The sequence below is a fragment of the Aegilops tauschii genome, chromosome 1 (genome assembly GCF_002575655.3).
Source record: "Aegilops tauschii subsp. strangulata cultivar AL8/78 chromosome 1, Aet v6.0, whole genome shotgun sequence".
NCBI lineage: Eukaryota > Viridiplantae > Streptophyta > Magnoliopsida > Poales > Poaceae > Aegilops > Aegilops tauschii.
In genome coordinates this window covers 309,496,805-309,510,531 of record NC_053035.3, presented here as the reverse complement: position 1 = coordinate 309,510,531, position 13,727 = coordinate 309,496,805, and the positions used below count along the sequence as shown (strand labels likewise).

General features: G+C 49.3%; 1 protein-coding gene across 1 annotated transcript; it reads right to left on the bottom strand.

Annotated features, from left to right (window-relative positions):
* Positions 1 to 778: 778 nt before the first annotated feature.
* On the bottom strand, positions 779 to 5,974 carry LOC109766513 (branched-chain amino acid aminotransferase 2, chloroplastic). The gene is made up of 10 exons (XM_020325288.4): positions 5,692 to 5,974; positions 5,344 to 5,435; positions 5,012 to 5,186; positions 4,726 to 4,902; positions 4,497 to 4,628; positions 4,119 to 4,217; positions 3,191 to 3,307; positions 2,379 to 2,474; positions 1,499 to 1,611; positions 779 to 1,325 (listed from the first exon to the last, which is right to left on the bottom strand). The coding sequence occupies exons 1-10, from the start codon at positions 5,800 to 5,802 to the stop codon at positions 1,205 to 1,207; spliced, it is 1,233 nt and encodes a 410-aa protein (XP_020180877.1). The 5' UTR covers positions 5,803 to 5,974; the 3' UTR covers positions 779 to 1,204.
* Positions 5,975 to 13,727: the final 7,753 nt, after the last annotated feature.

Here is a 13,727-nt window from a genome sequence, read left to right as displayed (position 1 = left end):
ACGCCGGACGCGTCGATGAAATTTAGTGCGGCATTGGCCTAGGTAGGATAGGACTGTGGGAGTACTGTACTGTCCCTGTGTACGTACAGGTACAGCTGAGCCGCTTGAGATGGGATGGGATGGATATTATTCCCGATCTGTACCTACCCAAATCGGGCAACCTATTTCAGCCCTTTATTGAGTCGCTGGATCGGACTCACCTATCTCTTCTGGCTGTTTAAATTGGATCTTGGAACGCAGACGCACATACAGTACTGCTCAGTCGTCAAGTCTGGTAGGATCTTGAAACCAAAAAAAAATAGAGATAGGTGCATACTGCTCAGTCGTCGAGTTGGGTAGGATCTTCAAACTAAAAAAAGGGTACGTACTACCAGACAAAGCAAAATGCAGCGCGTAATGTTGGTGTTAAGCCGAGCGTTGGTGGACCCTGTACTGGCTAACACCGAGTTACTTGCATGAGGGTGGGGTAGTAGGACAAGCGCGTTTCTAGTGCACGTAGGCAAAAGTCGCTGTCGATTCGGTAGTGCACGTAGTACTCCCGTGATGAGCGTACGGTCCAGATGGATATTGCCCTCCTGGTATCGATGCAAACAACTACTCCTAGGACAGTCTATAGCATTTCCTCTTAGAACGCAGGGTGGGCACACGAACTGTGGACTCGTAGAGACCGTTTGTGATGCCAACCGCCAAGTCCGTCCAGCACAAACGTGACAGCCTAGCTATATGAACGAGCGGTGATAAAGAGTGCCAGCCATTGCGCAACATTCGCCAGCTTGGCTTTCATCAAGGTCGGGTTTCTCCTTGAGCTCTTTTATTACGGCAAGGAACAGTACATCATGCTACTGCGGCACACCAAGCTCTTATTCTTATTCTTATCATCACAAACCACTCCAGAAAAACCAAGACACCCGACATGGCAAGTACAAGAAATTTATCCTACTTTACATTGCTCACTAGTCACCACAAAGGCTACGGTTTCCAGTTCCACAGCATTGATAAACCTCAAAAAAGGCGCATACCAGGAGAGGCTACGCATCTTATGCGCCACCATCTACAGATGCACACTGGGACGCCACTTGGGCAGAGCCTACAAAACTGACTGAAGATACACAAGACCTTGCAACCCCATCCATCATCATGTTTTAATCCAGGCAGAGAACAGGGTGAACCCATCCGCGCGACGATGGCAGGCAAAGATTGTTGGCTAATTCAGTTGCACGGTCCAGCCCATGGGGTCCTCCACCTGGCCCATCTGGAGGCTTGTTAGCGAGGTGTACAGTTGCCGAGACACCGCGCCGACTCCCTGGTTGCCAGCATACTCTATCCTGCAAAGCACAAGCCAGTGAGTGGGCATGAGATCTCGTGCGCTACTGTGGTGGAACTCATGGAGGAATGAATATCCGAGTTCGTTCGAGAGACAAGTTGGATTTTGATCTAAGGACGCACACGTTTCAGCTAGGAGCTCCAGCTCTCAAGGAACAAATAGAGGTAGTTTTACCTTTTCCCTTGATATGTAATGCTGCCTACGGGAGACACAACGACGGCGGTCCCTGTGCAGAACACTTCGTCGGCATCAAGCAACTCATCCACCGACACAAGCCGCTCCTCGACCTTCCAAAATCAAAAATACATGCAAAAGTGTTAAACAGAATTTGACAACACGCTTTCAGATATTTTCAGTAGCAGTTTCAGAACAGTATTTTGCCTCTTCTACTTGGATCCACGCCGCTAGGAGAAATGAGCTATATTTTCACAAATGTATTATTCGTACAAGAAAAATGTCCGCTGTTGATATTCATTCATAACGGAAGGTCAAGGATTGAGGAATACGATTAACAAAACATGGATGTGCTGTACCTAACGAGAGCGGATTTTTGGCTCCTAAACCACAGTGATCATTTATTTTGAAAGTTTCACAAAGTGCATTTACAAGCTACAAATAGTATTTCCACACATACATGTTAAAACGTACAGTTGGTCTACGAATCTTAATGAAAAATGCGCTGCACAAAAAGATAAATATGGTGATCTATAATAGCAAATAGCAATGCTACCGTTTGCTTCTTCGTGCATCACACAAATGGAAGCTTTTCTCACAAATTTTTGTAGATTCATAGTGAATCCTCCTCCAATATACAGCTGTTTTTTGGAATAATTTGAAACTTGCAAAGGCACTTAATAAAAATTATAAACAAAGGGATCCTGGAGATTGGGACACAAAAGCAATTACCAGTTTACCACTACCTAGCACACTTAAATATGCTCACTCTTCATCGCACAATGCTATAGTTAACTGCCAATCACAGGAAACTATCTAGACAAACTGATCGGCAACATAACAATCTCGACTTTCGATTCATGGGATTGACAAATAATACCTGGAAGCCTTTAGTCAGAGCAACATCAATTATACTTTTCCTTGTGATGCCCGGCAATATTGTTCCTTTTATTGCTGGAGTTGAAATAACATTGCCCTGGTCCAAATAGCAACTAAAGAAATAAGATCAAAGTTACAAACGACATGCATAAAAGAGACAAGAATTGTGCTAAAATAACTGTTTGTAATCAGTCTCATCATTCTGATGATAGCATTGTTCTGCAACATTTATAAGAAACCAAGGTGATAGGTAGACAACCATGCCAAACCTAACAGGTGTAGATCAGCCAGATGGTGCTATATCTTAAGGAACAGTCATTGATGCTGCTATATTACTAGGATATCCAAATCGTTATCTATGAAATAATGCTGATATGTTGATGGATTCCACAAAGTAATCTGTTCAAAGGTATGAAATTTATTCCTTTATCAGCTCATATTCCATAAGTGGAAGGGCCATGCTAATGGATGTTGCTATCAACCACGTGCTCATAAAAACCATAATGTTTTGGTTTCCATAGTTGATATGGCAGGCACATGTGCTGAAAGCCAAAAGTATTTTGAAATCAAGATATCTACTCCAGTTCAACAATTCTGCATATGATTTAGTTTTCGCCTTTTTTCCTTTTACATAGAAAGGACAAATATGCCCTTTAAGCAAAATACGTTAAGTTCAAGTAAAGATGGTACTAGGATATCCGGACATCTAACCACAGTAGTAGCTTTCAGAATTAAGCAGTGTTACCTGAACTGGTTGAAGATTATTATTATCAAAAATAGCAAGCATATCTGACAGTGACAGCGATGCCTTACCTTCACAACAAAAATATTACACGAAGATACTTCTTCAAGATACTTTTTCTCAACAGCATCCAAGTAGAGAACATCAGAATAACCTTTCTCCTTTGCAATCTTCTGTGCCATCAAGACCTATTCAACAAAAAGGACACATACTGATAATGAAGAAGCCATGAATACACAAGTTCAACACAGTTAGCAGAGAAGATAGCAGAAGATGTTTTTGAATACGGATTTCAGCTAGTGAATAGACTGGCCATTCCAGCCTTATAACCCATTGCATCTATATTCTATAGGCTTTGACCACAATTTAAACAACCGGAAGATAGTGGACTTGAGGATAAATGAGCATCCACAATCATAACAAATAGTTTTTACCATTATAACACATAGGCTTTGTAATTCCAATATGTTTTCAATCCATCAACAATTTTTCTAGAACTAAGTAGAAAATGTTGTAAATTTGAAGTCCTAGCAGAAGAATTCAATGTGTGTGTGAATGCTACTTTGCTACTACAAAATAATAACTGTAGAAGTGACTACGACAGATTTAAAGGGTAAAGATGCATGGTATAATTATCTATGTTACAGTATTCCACTTTGAAAAATATCTCGACATTATTCCATTTCAACTTTTCAAGCGTATGCTATGCTTAAGCTTTGTCATATCAGATTTAAGAGCAATAAAATAATTGTACTGATGGCATGGCCTATTTCAATCAGAACATGATATTGTTCTTTTGTATTTTGAACTTTAAACACTGAAAGCCCAAAATCATCAAATAAAAATTAAAAATTAAATCAAATCAAGACGTCAGAAACATAAATATCAGAAATTCAAGATGCAAAGTCAAATTCCTGTAGGTACAAACTTGCATCGCAAAGTTGTCGATTCAAGCCAACAAATCATAAACAATGGACCTAAAGTTAACAGCATAATTACCGAGGCATAATTCCCAATGGTCTTAACACCTCCAGTTCCACCAGGGGTGGCCCGATGAAACTTGTCTTCAACTATCAAATTTATTGGCGCTAATCCTTCCTGCAGATATCACTGACAAATTAAATGGGCACTGAAAAAACTAAACGGGAACACTCGTACATAAGTGAGTTGGAATTCCACATCTGATTCATGATTAGTGTATCATCAACCAAAAAGGCAAAAACAGTACTATAATAAATGACATAATTTCTAGTCTGAATTGTGTTATCATGCAAAGTGGAAAGTACAACAATGTATATAGCCCAATTATTATTTTTATTTGGGGCAAAATATCTCATGAAAGTAGTGGACAAAGAAGTTAAATTTTTTGATGCAAACCTTAAAGTAGTTCCCAACAGGGGAGGAAAAAATAATGAATGTGTACTCAGGAGCAGGTGCAAGACCAAGAACAGCCCCACTTCCCACGAGTAGTGGCCTAATGTACAAAGAACCTTTACCGGTAGGAGGCACCTGGATGCATAAGATATTTGGTAAATGATCAAATTGCGCACATAAACAATGACATAGCACAATGGAAATGACCCAACATTTCAGATAGACGACTGACCCATCTCTTGTTTGCTAAAACGGTTTGTTTTACTGCATCCACAAATTGCTCGACAGGAGGTGCAGGCATGCACATCCTCTCGGCGCCAGTTTGCATCCTCATTGCATTTTCCATTGGGCGAAACAACAGGATGGAGCCATCAGTTTTTCTATACGCCTTTAGGCCTTCGAACAATCCCTACAAATCATAACCGATACAATTTCAGAACAAGAAGATTTAGGCCTTCAAAACATTAGTACAGTCTGCCAGAGACACGAATCAAGGAGTTTGTACCTCCCATACAAACCTGTCCATAATTCAGGACTCCGGATGCTGGGTTCATTTCTATTGGCCCAAACGGCACCATTCCACCCTTGTCAAAGTTCCCATCTGGCCCACATTTTGCAGTATACATATAGTCAGTTTGCACGAGTCCAAAACCAAGGTTCTCCCAATCCAAATCAGCAAACTCTGATGTCTGCCTGCCAAGCCAAGAGATTCCCATCAGAACTATTTTGACACGACCAACACATTGCCGCAGACAATCTAGCAGACTAGCGCAAGCAAATTGTTGTGCGCTGCATGGTGTGGTACAGTCTAACAAGACATGCAATGCAGTTCATAGTGGAAATCACATACGTGTAGTTACTTGCTAGAGAAGCCTCGCATATTCCCATGCCTCGGGCCTTTCGAAGCGGAAGCAGTGACATCGAATAAAGTCGGTTCTGAATCTGCATCAACGATAATAAAGTACCACACATTAGATTATTCAATACACATCAACACAAGAAACAACGACGGTTCCTTGCTTTTTCCAGTGTTCAACTTTCAGAAATCCTTTCCAAAGAAAAAAAAGGTTTTTAATCCCAACTTTTCCCATCTAATCGCACATGAGCACATGCTGATTAGCTCCGCTCTCTACGAATCTTACAACAGAAGGCCGTATCGGCCCGTGCAGAAGAACGCCGGCGAGATCTGAACAAGGACCTGAATGGACGGCGTCGACGGCGGCGGCGAGAGGGGCAGCAGCCGGGGCCGCCGGACGGCGAGCGGCGCGGCGGCGAGCAGGGCGCCGTGCGAGGCTGTGCCGCAATCCATGTTGTGTGAGGCTCGCTAATGGAGCTCACGCTTGCTCGCGGCGGTCTAGGGTTTCGCGGTGGCGGCGACGGCGGACGGGCGGGGATAGGTTTGTAGAGGAGGGACCGAGCAAGGGAGACGACGACGAGTGCCAGGTCGGACGGGGTGGTGGCTCGTTGCGCGCACGCAGAACCTCCGTGAGATCCATGCCACGTAAACTGACATTTGGGTCCCACCGCCATTTTGTCCACATGTCAGTGACTCCGTTCTTTGCTGTCTTCTCGTGCTCAGCTGGGTAACCAAAACAGGAGCGCCACGTATTGCGGCAGTTGGAAAAGTTTTATCCACATGCTTCTCTAGCCGAGCATGTGGGGGTGCCCTGGATGCCACCCCTCCCAAGTTGCGAAATACATTTTACTATATGCTCGTTTAAATTTTACAGAGGAAGCATCTCCAGCCGTTGGCCCCCCAGAACGCATAAAAATCGCCCCTGGGGCGAGCCGGCGATACAATCGGCGCTGGGGCGGTTTTGCGCCCAGTCGTCGCCCCCAGCTCGCCCCCAGGCGTCAAAATTGGCCCACTTTTCAGCTCCATTAAGGGCCCATATGGGCGAGAATAGGCCCATATTCGGCGTGGTTCGCTGTGTCTCGGTGTTCAATTATCAACACAATTTTTTTCTTATCACATATTTCATCACAGAAAAATCAAATACTTCAATAAAATAGTACCACAACAAATAGTTCAATACAAATTATATAGTTCAACAAATAAAAACTCATATTTCATCACACGTCACGCCCGGCGTCCCCCTTGAGCCTCCATAGGTGCTCAATCAGATCTTTCTGCAGTTGATGATGCACCTGTGGGTCTCGGATCTCCTGACGCATACTGAGATAGGCAGTCCAGGTTGCCGGTAGCTGGTGATCAACTTCGGCTAGAGGACCCTGCCTGTAGTATGGTTCAGTGTCAAACACTGGGTCTTCTTGCTCGCTCTCGATGATCATGTTGTGCAAGATGACACAGCAAGTCATAATCTCCCACATTTGATCTTTGGACCAGGTCTGAGCGGGGTACCGGACAACAGCAAATCGAGATTGGAGCACACCAAATGCCCGCTCGGCATCCTTCCTGCAAGCCTCCTGAATCTTCGCAAACCAGGCGTTCTTGCCTCCTGGCACAGGGTTTGAGATCGTCTTCACAAATGTCGACCATCTCAGATAGATGCCATCAGCTAGATAGTACCCCTTGTTGTAGTGTCGCCCATTGATCTCGAAGTTCACCGGAGGAGAATGACCTTCAACAAGCTTGGCAAAGACAGGAGAGCACTGCAGCACGTTGATGTCATTGTGAGTTCCTGGCATACCAAAGAAGGAGTGCCAAATCCAGAGGTCATGTGTGGCCACCGCCTGAAGTACCACACTGCAACCGTCTTTGGCGCCTTTGTACATCCCCTGCCAAGCAAATGGGCAATTCTTCCATTTCCAATGCATGCAGTCGATGCTTCCAAGCATCCCAGGAAATCCTCTTGCTGCATTCTGTGCTAGGATCCGAGCAGTGTCTTCCGCATTGGGTGTTCTCAAGTATTGCGGTCCAAACACTGCCACCACTGCCCGACAGAACTTGTAGAAACACTCTATGCTGGTGGACTCGGCCATGCGCCCATAGTCGTCGAGTGAATCACCGGGAGCTTCGTATGCAAGCATCCTCATCGCTGTCGTGCACTTCCGGATCGAGGTGAATCCAAGTTTGCCGGTGCAATCCATCTTGCACTTGAAGTAGTTGTCGAACTCCCGGATGGAATTCACAATTCTGAGGAAGAGCTTTCGGCTCATCCGATAACGGCGCCGAAATGTTTTGTCACCGTGAAGTGGAGCACCGGCGAAGTAGTCGGAGTAGAGCATGTAGTAGCCTTCGAGACGATGCCGGTTTTTTGCTTTCACCCGCCCAAAAGCCGAGCCACCTCGTCGCGGCTTTTCAGTGCTCGCCAACAGCTCGGCGAGGGCGGCGAGCACCATCAGATGCTCCTCTTCCTGGACGTCGGCCTCGGCTTCCTCCTCCAGCAGCGCGGCGAGCGCTTCCTCGTCATCCGAGTCCATCGCCGAGGTAGGCAAATCGCCGAACACCTTGCGCCCGGTGGGCGTGCACTCGCCGCTAAACTGCCCCTCCGCGGCCGAAAACGGCGGCCGGAAACGCCCAGCTGTTGTTGGAGGGGCTGCCTCGGCGAACCTCTGCTATTTTTCCAGCGGGGAATGGCTATCTAGCTGTGAAAGGCGGCGGCCGGCGCCGGGATATAGCTAATGGCGGCCGAGGGCGCGGGGGCTGGAAGGCGAGTCGGGGAAGAAAATCTTGACTTTTCACCTGAGGGTGTGGGCCAGCCGCGCTTTTCCCTTGCGCCGGAGCCCCCGATCGCCCCCAGTGCGCTGGGTTCGGCCTGCGGTCGCCGGGCGGAAAAAAGGGCCGAACCGGCGCTTTTCGTCGTCCTGGGGGCGCGACTGGGGCGTTTTTTTGGCGTCGACGCTGAAAAAGTGGCCTGGGGGCCTGTTGGGGGCGCGGCTGGAGATGCTCTAAATATTCATTTAGTTGTTGTTGTTTTCAGACTATTTGTTGAGATTATGATGATGTTCAATGTAAACCTTGAACTCTGGCACGTTAAGTATGGGATTCTAGATCCGCCATTGCACTTGGGCTCCTCAAATGACACTGTGCGAAATGGCCCGGTAACTAACCAATCAAATCACGATTCAGCCGAGCTCCTTAAACCAGCCCTACATGTCTAGGCTGACCGGCACCCCTTATAACAACCCATATCTATGGTGGAGGCCTAGTGGAGGCCAGGACGCGCCTAGGCGTGTTCGTCATGTAGGTCCAGATAGATCGGACCCACCTCAAATTTCACCAATTGACCAAAGTCCACCAAACACATCGCCCTCCTCCCCATGTCTATCCTCCATTTTTCATGCCTGAGTCGTCGCTGTCCTTCATTTTCCGCGCCTGAGTCATCGTCTTCCTCCATTTCCCGTGTCCGAGTCATCACCCCCTCCACTCTTGCTTTACCATCCGCGTCGTCGGCCTCGTCCGTCGCTGGGTACCCCATCCCTAGACCTGGCCATGGATAGCCCGGCCCGGACGGCCCAGCCCAAAAATCCCGGGTTGGGTTGAGCCCGAGTGTGTCATCGGGCCGGGCTCGGGCCTGCAAACTGAGCCCGACGGGCAGGTCGTGCCAGGCTCGGGCCTGCACAAAACACATTTTTAGTCGTGGTTGGGCTGGGCTGAACGGGCCGTGTCGGGCTCGGGCCCGATTTTGTAGGCCCGATGGCCGGACCGGGCCGGGTTCGGGTCTGGGTTTTTAGCACCGGGCTTTTTTTGCCCCGGCCCGAGATATGCCCAGGTATACCCATCCCCCACCGCCAGCACGGATGATGCCTCGGCATCGTCTGTGGAGATCCTGACCATGGGGGTGAGTTGCAAGGTCGATACGTCGCCAGGAGGGAGCAGAGAAGGAAGCAGTGCGAACTTGAAGCAGCGGCGAAGGAAGTTTCGGCAAAGGATGTTGTGGATGTTGGGGAGGATGTGTCCCCTTGCCATGCCTGGTCCCCCGCGTCCGTCCGCCCTGGTGCTGACGAGGAAGCCGCCAGCCCGCCCCGCCCACGACTGGCGACGATCTAACGTCCAGATTCCGGACGCCCTTACGCACTCGGAGGCGTCGGAGACATTGTGCGACTTGCCACAACTCTAACATGCGCAAACAAGCACGGGCAACCCCGACGTCTGCTCTGCCCAGGTCCTGTTTGACGGAATGTTGCAGCGGGACACAATAATTCAAATATAAATATTACAATCCAAAAATGAAGTTTTGTAATAAAATAGTTCAAATTTGCACCTACAAAGGCTCAACGAGATCATTTTGAAGCTGCTCATGAGTTTCTCGTTGGCAAATTTGTTGATGCATTTGGATAAATATCTCAAATGTCGTCGGATTCTGCTTTGGAAATTTGATAGGATCACCCGTCTGCTCAAACATGGAGAACTCCATCACCCTCATCTTTCACAATCTTTTTGTACATGATAACACAAACTGTCATCACCTCCCACAACATTTCTGAATCACATATGTCGGGGAAACGACACCTATGGGACCACGGGGATCCCTTCTACGGTTTGGCAGGGAACAGGGCTAGGCAAAGAGCGGATCTAGTGATCAACACCACGGGTCTTTACCCAGGTACGGGCCGCAGAGATGTGTAAAACCCTAGTCCTGCTTGATTGTGTATTGAGTGTTCTTGAGCTTCGACTCGTTGCTGCGCATGCAAGCTGGGCCGAGAGGTCCAAAAAGCCGAATCCCCCTCCAGTACACCATGGGCCTCCTTTTATATGACCAAAGGGCTGCCACAGTGGCATACAGGAGGTGTAAAGTAACTACAGTGTATGCAGGAGCTGTAAACCGCTACAGTACACATGCTTATCTTGGTCATCTAAGGACAAACGCATTAAATGTGCTGCTTACGTGCCCTCTAGCTTTATCGGGGACGGGAAGAGAGCCCGTCCCGTCTGTTGCCGCCTCACCCCGTCTTAACACGCGTCCATGCCGAAGAGGCATGTAGTGCCAAGTTGGCTGGTTAGCTGCTGCGCTGGAGAGGTGGCAGGGTCTTCACGAAGATCTGCATGTCACCACACAGGTGCTTCCTAGGATGGCAGGTCAGCCCCCGCACTGGAGTGGTGACTGGGCAGCCAAGTTTGGCCACGGTCTTGCCAATGTCCCCGGCAAGGATCTTGCCGGGGCCTCGTGAGTGTCCTCGACAGGGATCTTGTTGGGGCCTCGTGGGCGTCCTCGATAGGGATCTTGCCGGGGCCTCATGGGCGTCCTTGACAGGGATCTCGCCGGCGTCTCGTCTTCTGGCCTTCACAAAGATCTGCACGCCACTACGCGCGCGCCCTTGGATTCTGGCCTTAACATTGTCGATGGTGTTAGAGCTTTCAACCACAAGGGTGGTGCTATGGTTGGTGCTCTGTAAGTCGCCCCGGCAAGGACCATGCCGGGGTCTCGCAAGCTGCCCCGGCAAGGGCCTTGCCGGGGATCCAACTTGTCCTCTGTTCTCTGACTTGGCTGTTTTTCTTTGTCTTGTATCTTGTTTTTTATCGCACCCTTCAGGCCTTGCCGCGGGGGTGGCTACAACTGCCCGTGCACGAGTATGGGGTGCTAAAGAGCCCAAACTTTAGTACACCGACAGGAGCCCCCGGGCCTGGGCAAGCACGGGTGCGAGGCGTCGTTGGGCCAGGCCCAAACGATGCGCGGGCACACGTGGCGGGGAATAACTGTCATAATCTTCTCGTCCGCTGCGCTTCCCCACGATCTGTATTGAGTGCGCGTCGTGGGGGTCGTGTGCGGAACAGTTGTAGCACGCTTGCGCCTGCGCCAATGCCTTCACATCAAACAGTAAAGAGGCAGCCACGCGCCTTCCCCATAAAAAGAGGAATCCGCAGGGGCGCTGCTCATTTACCCCTTTCGCCCATTCCAATATAGGAAACCGCCGTCCCCTTCTTCTTCCTTGAGCCCAGACTAGAGCTTCTTCTTCCGTCCGCCGTCGTCGCGCCCCCCCCCCCACTGCCCCTAAACCCCTACCCTTCCCTGGCAGCTATGGCGCCTAAGAAGGGCAAGGGACAAGAAGAACCAGAGAGCAGGCTGGTGGAGGCGCGGAGGAAGTACGTCGTCTTCACCCCGACGCTCAATGCGCGCGCGCTCAGGGATCGGTACCTGTGCATGTGGGGGAGGGAGACGACGGGGCATTCCGCCACCTGTGTCATCCCTGCTTCTTGCGCCAAGCCCGCCGCAGATAAATTCCCCTTCTTTGTCGATTACTTCTACTGCGGGCTCTGCCCCCCATTTACGGATTTCTTCGTCGACATCATGTACACCTTCGGTTTTCACCTTCTGGATTTTTCCCCAAACGCCGTGGCGTGCATGGCCATCTTTGCCCACCTCCGCGAGAACTTTGCCGGGGTGGTTGTCGGTGTCAAAACCGGCCGATCTCGGGTAGGGGTTCCCGAACTGTGCGTCTGTGGATCGAAGGTAACAGAAGGCAGGGGACACGATGTTTACCCAGGTTCGGGCCCTCTTAATGGAGGTAATACCCTACTTCTTGCTTGATTGACTATGATGAGTATAGGGGTTACAAGAGTTGATCTACCTCGAGATCGTAATGACTAAACCCTAGATGTCTAGCCTATATGAATTCTGATTGTCTCTGCGGACTAAACCCTCCGGTTTATATAGACACCGGAGGGGCCTAGGGTTGCACAGAGTCGGTTTACAGAGAAAGGAATCTTCATATCCGAACACCAAGCTTGCCTTCTACGCCAAGGAGAGTCCCATCCGGACACGGGGGAAGCCTTCTATCTTGTATCTTCACGGCCCACCAATCCGGCCCATGTCACATAGCCCGGACGCCTGGGGACCCCCTAATCCAGGACTCCCTCAGTAGCCCCCGAACCAGGCTTCAATGACGACATGTCCGGCGCGCAGATTGTCTTCGGCATTGCAAGGCGGGTTCCACCTCCTCCGAATACTCCAAAGCAATTTGAACAAAAGAACTGTATTCGGCTTTTCGATGACGACGCAGTATCCGGCTTCATATCTTCGGCTTTGTAAGGTGGGCCCTCCATGATACTTCGGACAGCTTCGGCTTTACATTAAATATCATACCCTTTAGCTTCTGCGCCACTGTCGCCTCGGCTTCCACGCATCAGACGAATATGAAGGGTCCAAGTGTTTTTACAGATAACACCCCGACTTTGTAGGGAAGGCGTCTATTTAAGGAGATTGGATCTCAGATGCCATTCCACACCAGGCGAAAATCCTTAGAGCTTGCCACAGGAAACCGCGCAAACATGGCTGGCACTCCCAGTTCTTCCTCACGCCCCCACGGCCCTCAAAAAGGTGATTGGGAGAGTTGCTCGATATCCCACGCCCAGCTGACCAAGCTTCAGACACAAGGGTATCTCCCTCCCGTGGATCTAGTCCCCGTTCGGGCGGGATTAACTTCCATCAATGGCGAAGCCCTGGCGGAAAACTTCCCAATCCTACTGAAGGGGAGCGAGTGTGCTTCGTTTCCTTCCTATTAAGAGGTGTTGGATTTCCAATCCACCCTTTCCTCCGAGGTCTCCTGGAGTATTATGGCCTCCAACTGCACAATCTCACGCCGGGCTCCATTCTGCACATCGCGGGCTTTGTCGCTGTTTGCGAGCTATTCCTAGGCTGCGAGGCCCATTTTGAGTTATGGAGGAAACTTTTTTGCCTCGTCCCCCGCTCCCAAAAGGGATCCATATTCGAGGTGGGCGGTGCCAAAGTATGGCGCGTAGCCGGGACAGGATACATGTCCGGCACTCCGAAGAAGGCATCCAAAGAGTGTCCCTCAGAATGGTTTTATATTGAAGACGTTGTTCTTCCAGACCCAATCCGATGGGGCCTTCCCGAATTTTCCAACGCTCCATTAAAGAAGCGCACCAGCTGGCGCACCCGAAGCCTCGAGGAGGAAGACAGTGCGGGGATTAAGAAGCTAATGAGCAAGATAAAAATACTCACCCAATCCAGACTATCTATAATTGAGGTAATGGCAATTTCAATGACGCGAGGCGTTCAGCCACTCCAATCCAGAGGACTTCCCATGTGGCATTACAACGGGGAAGATGACGCATCACACTGCGGGCGCAAGGGTCCGGACAACTTTCCCACCTTGGCTGCCATGTTGGCCGGTCTTTACAAAGGGGAGAAAGAAGATTTTACTCGCCATAAATGCCAAGAAGGTCTTTCCATGTACAACCCTGCTAGCTGGGTGAGCTTTTGATCAATAGCCTTATTCAATCCTCTTCCTGAGTCGTGCTTAGTTGAACTTAATCCGACTATTTTTAACAGGAATGGAGAAAGGTCGTTGCGGGGATCCATAGTCCTG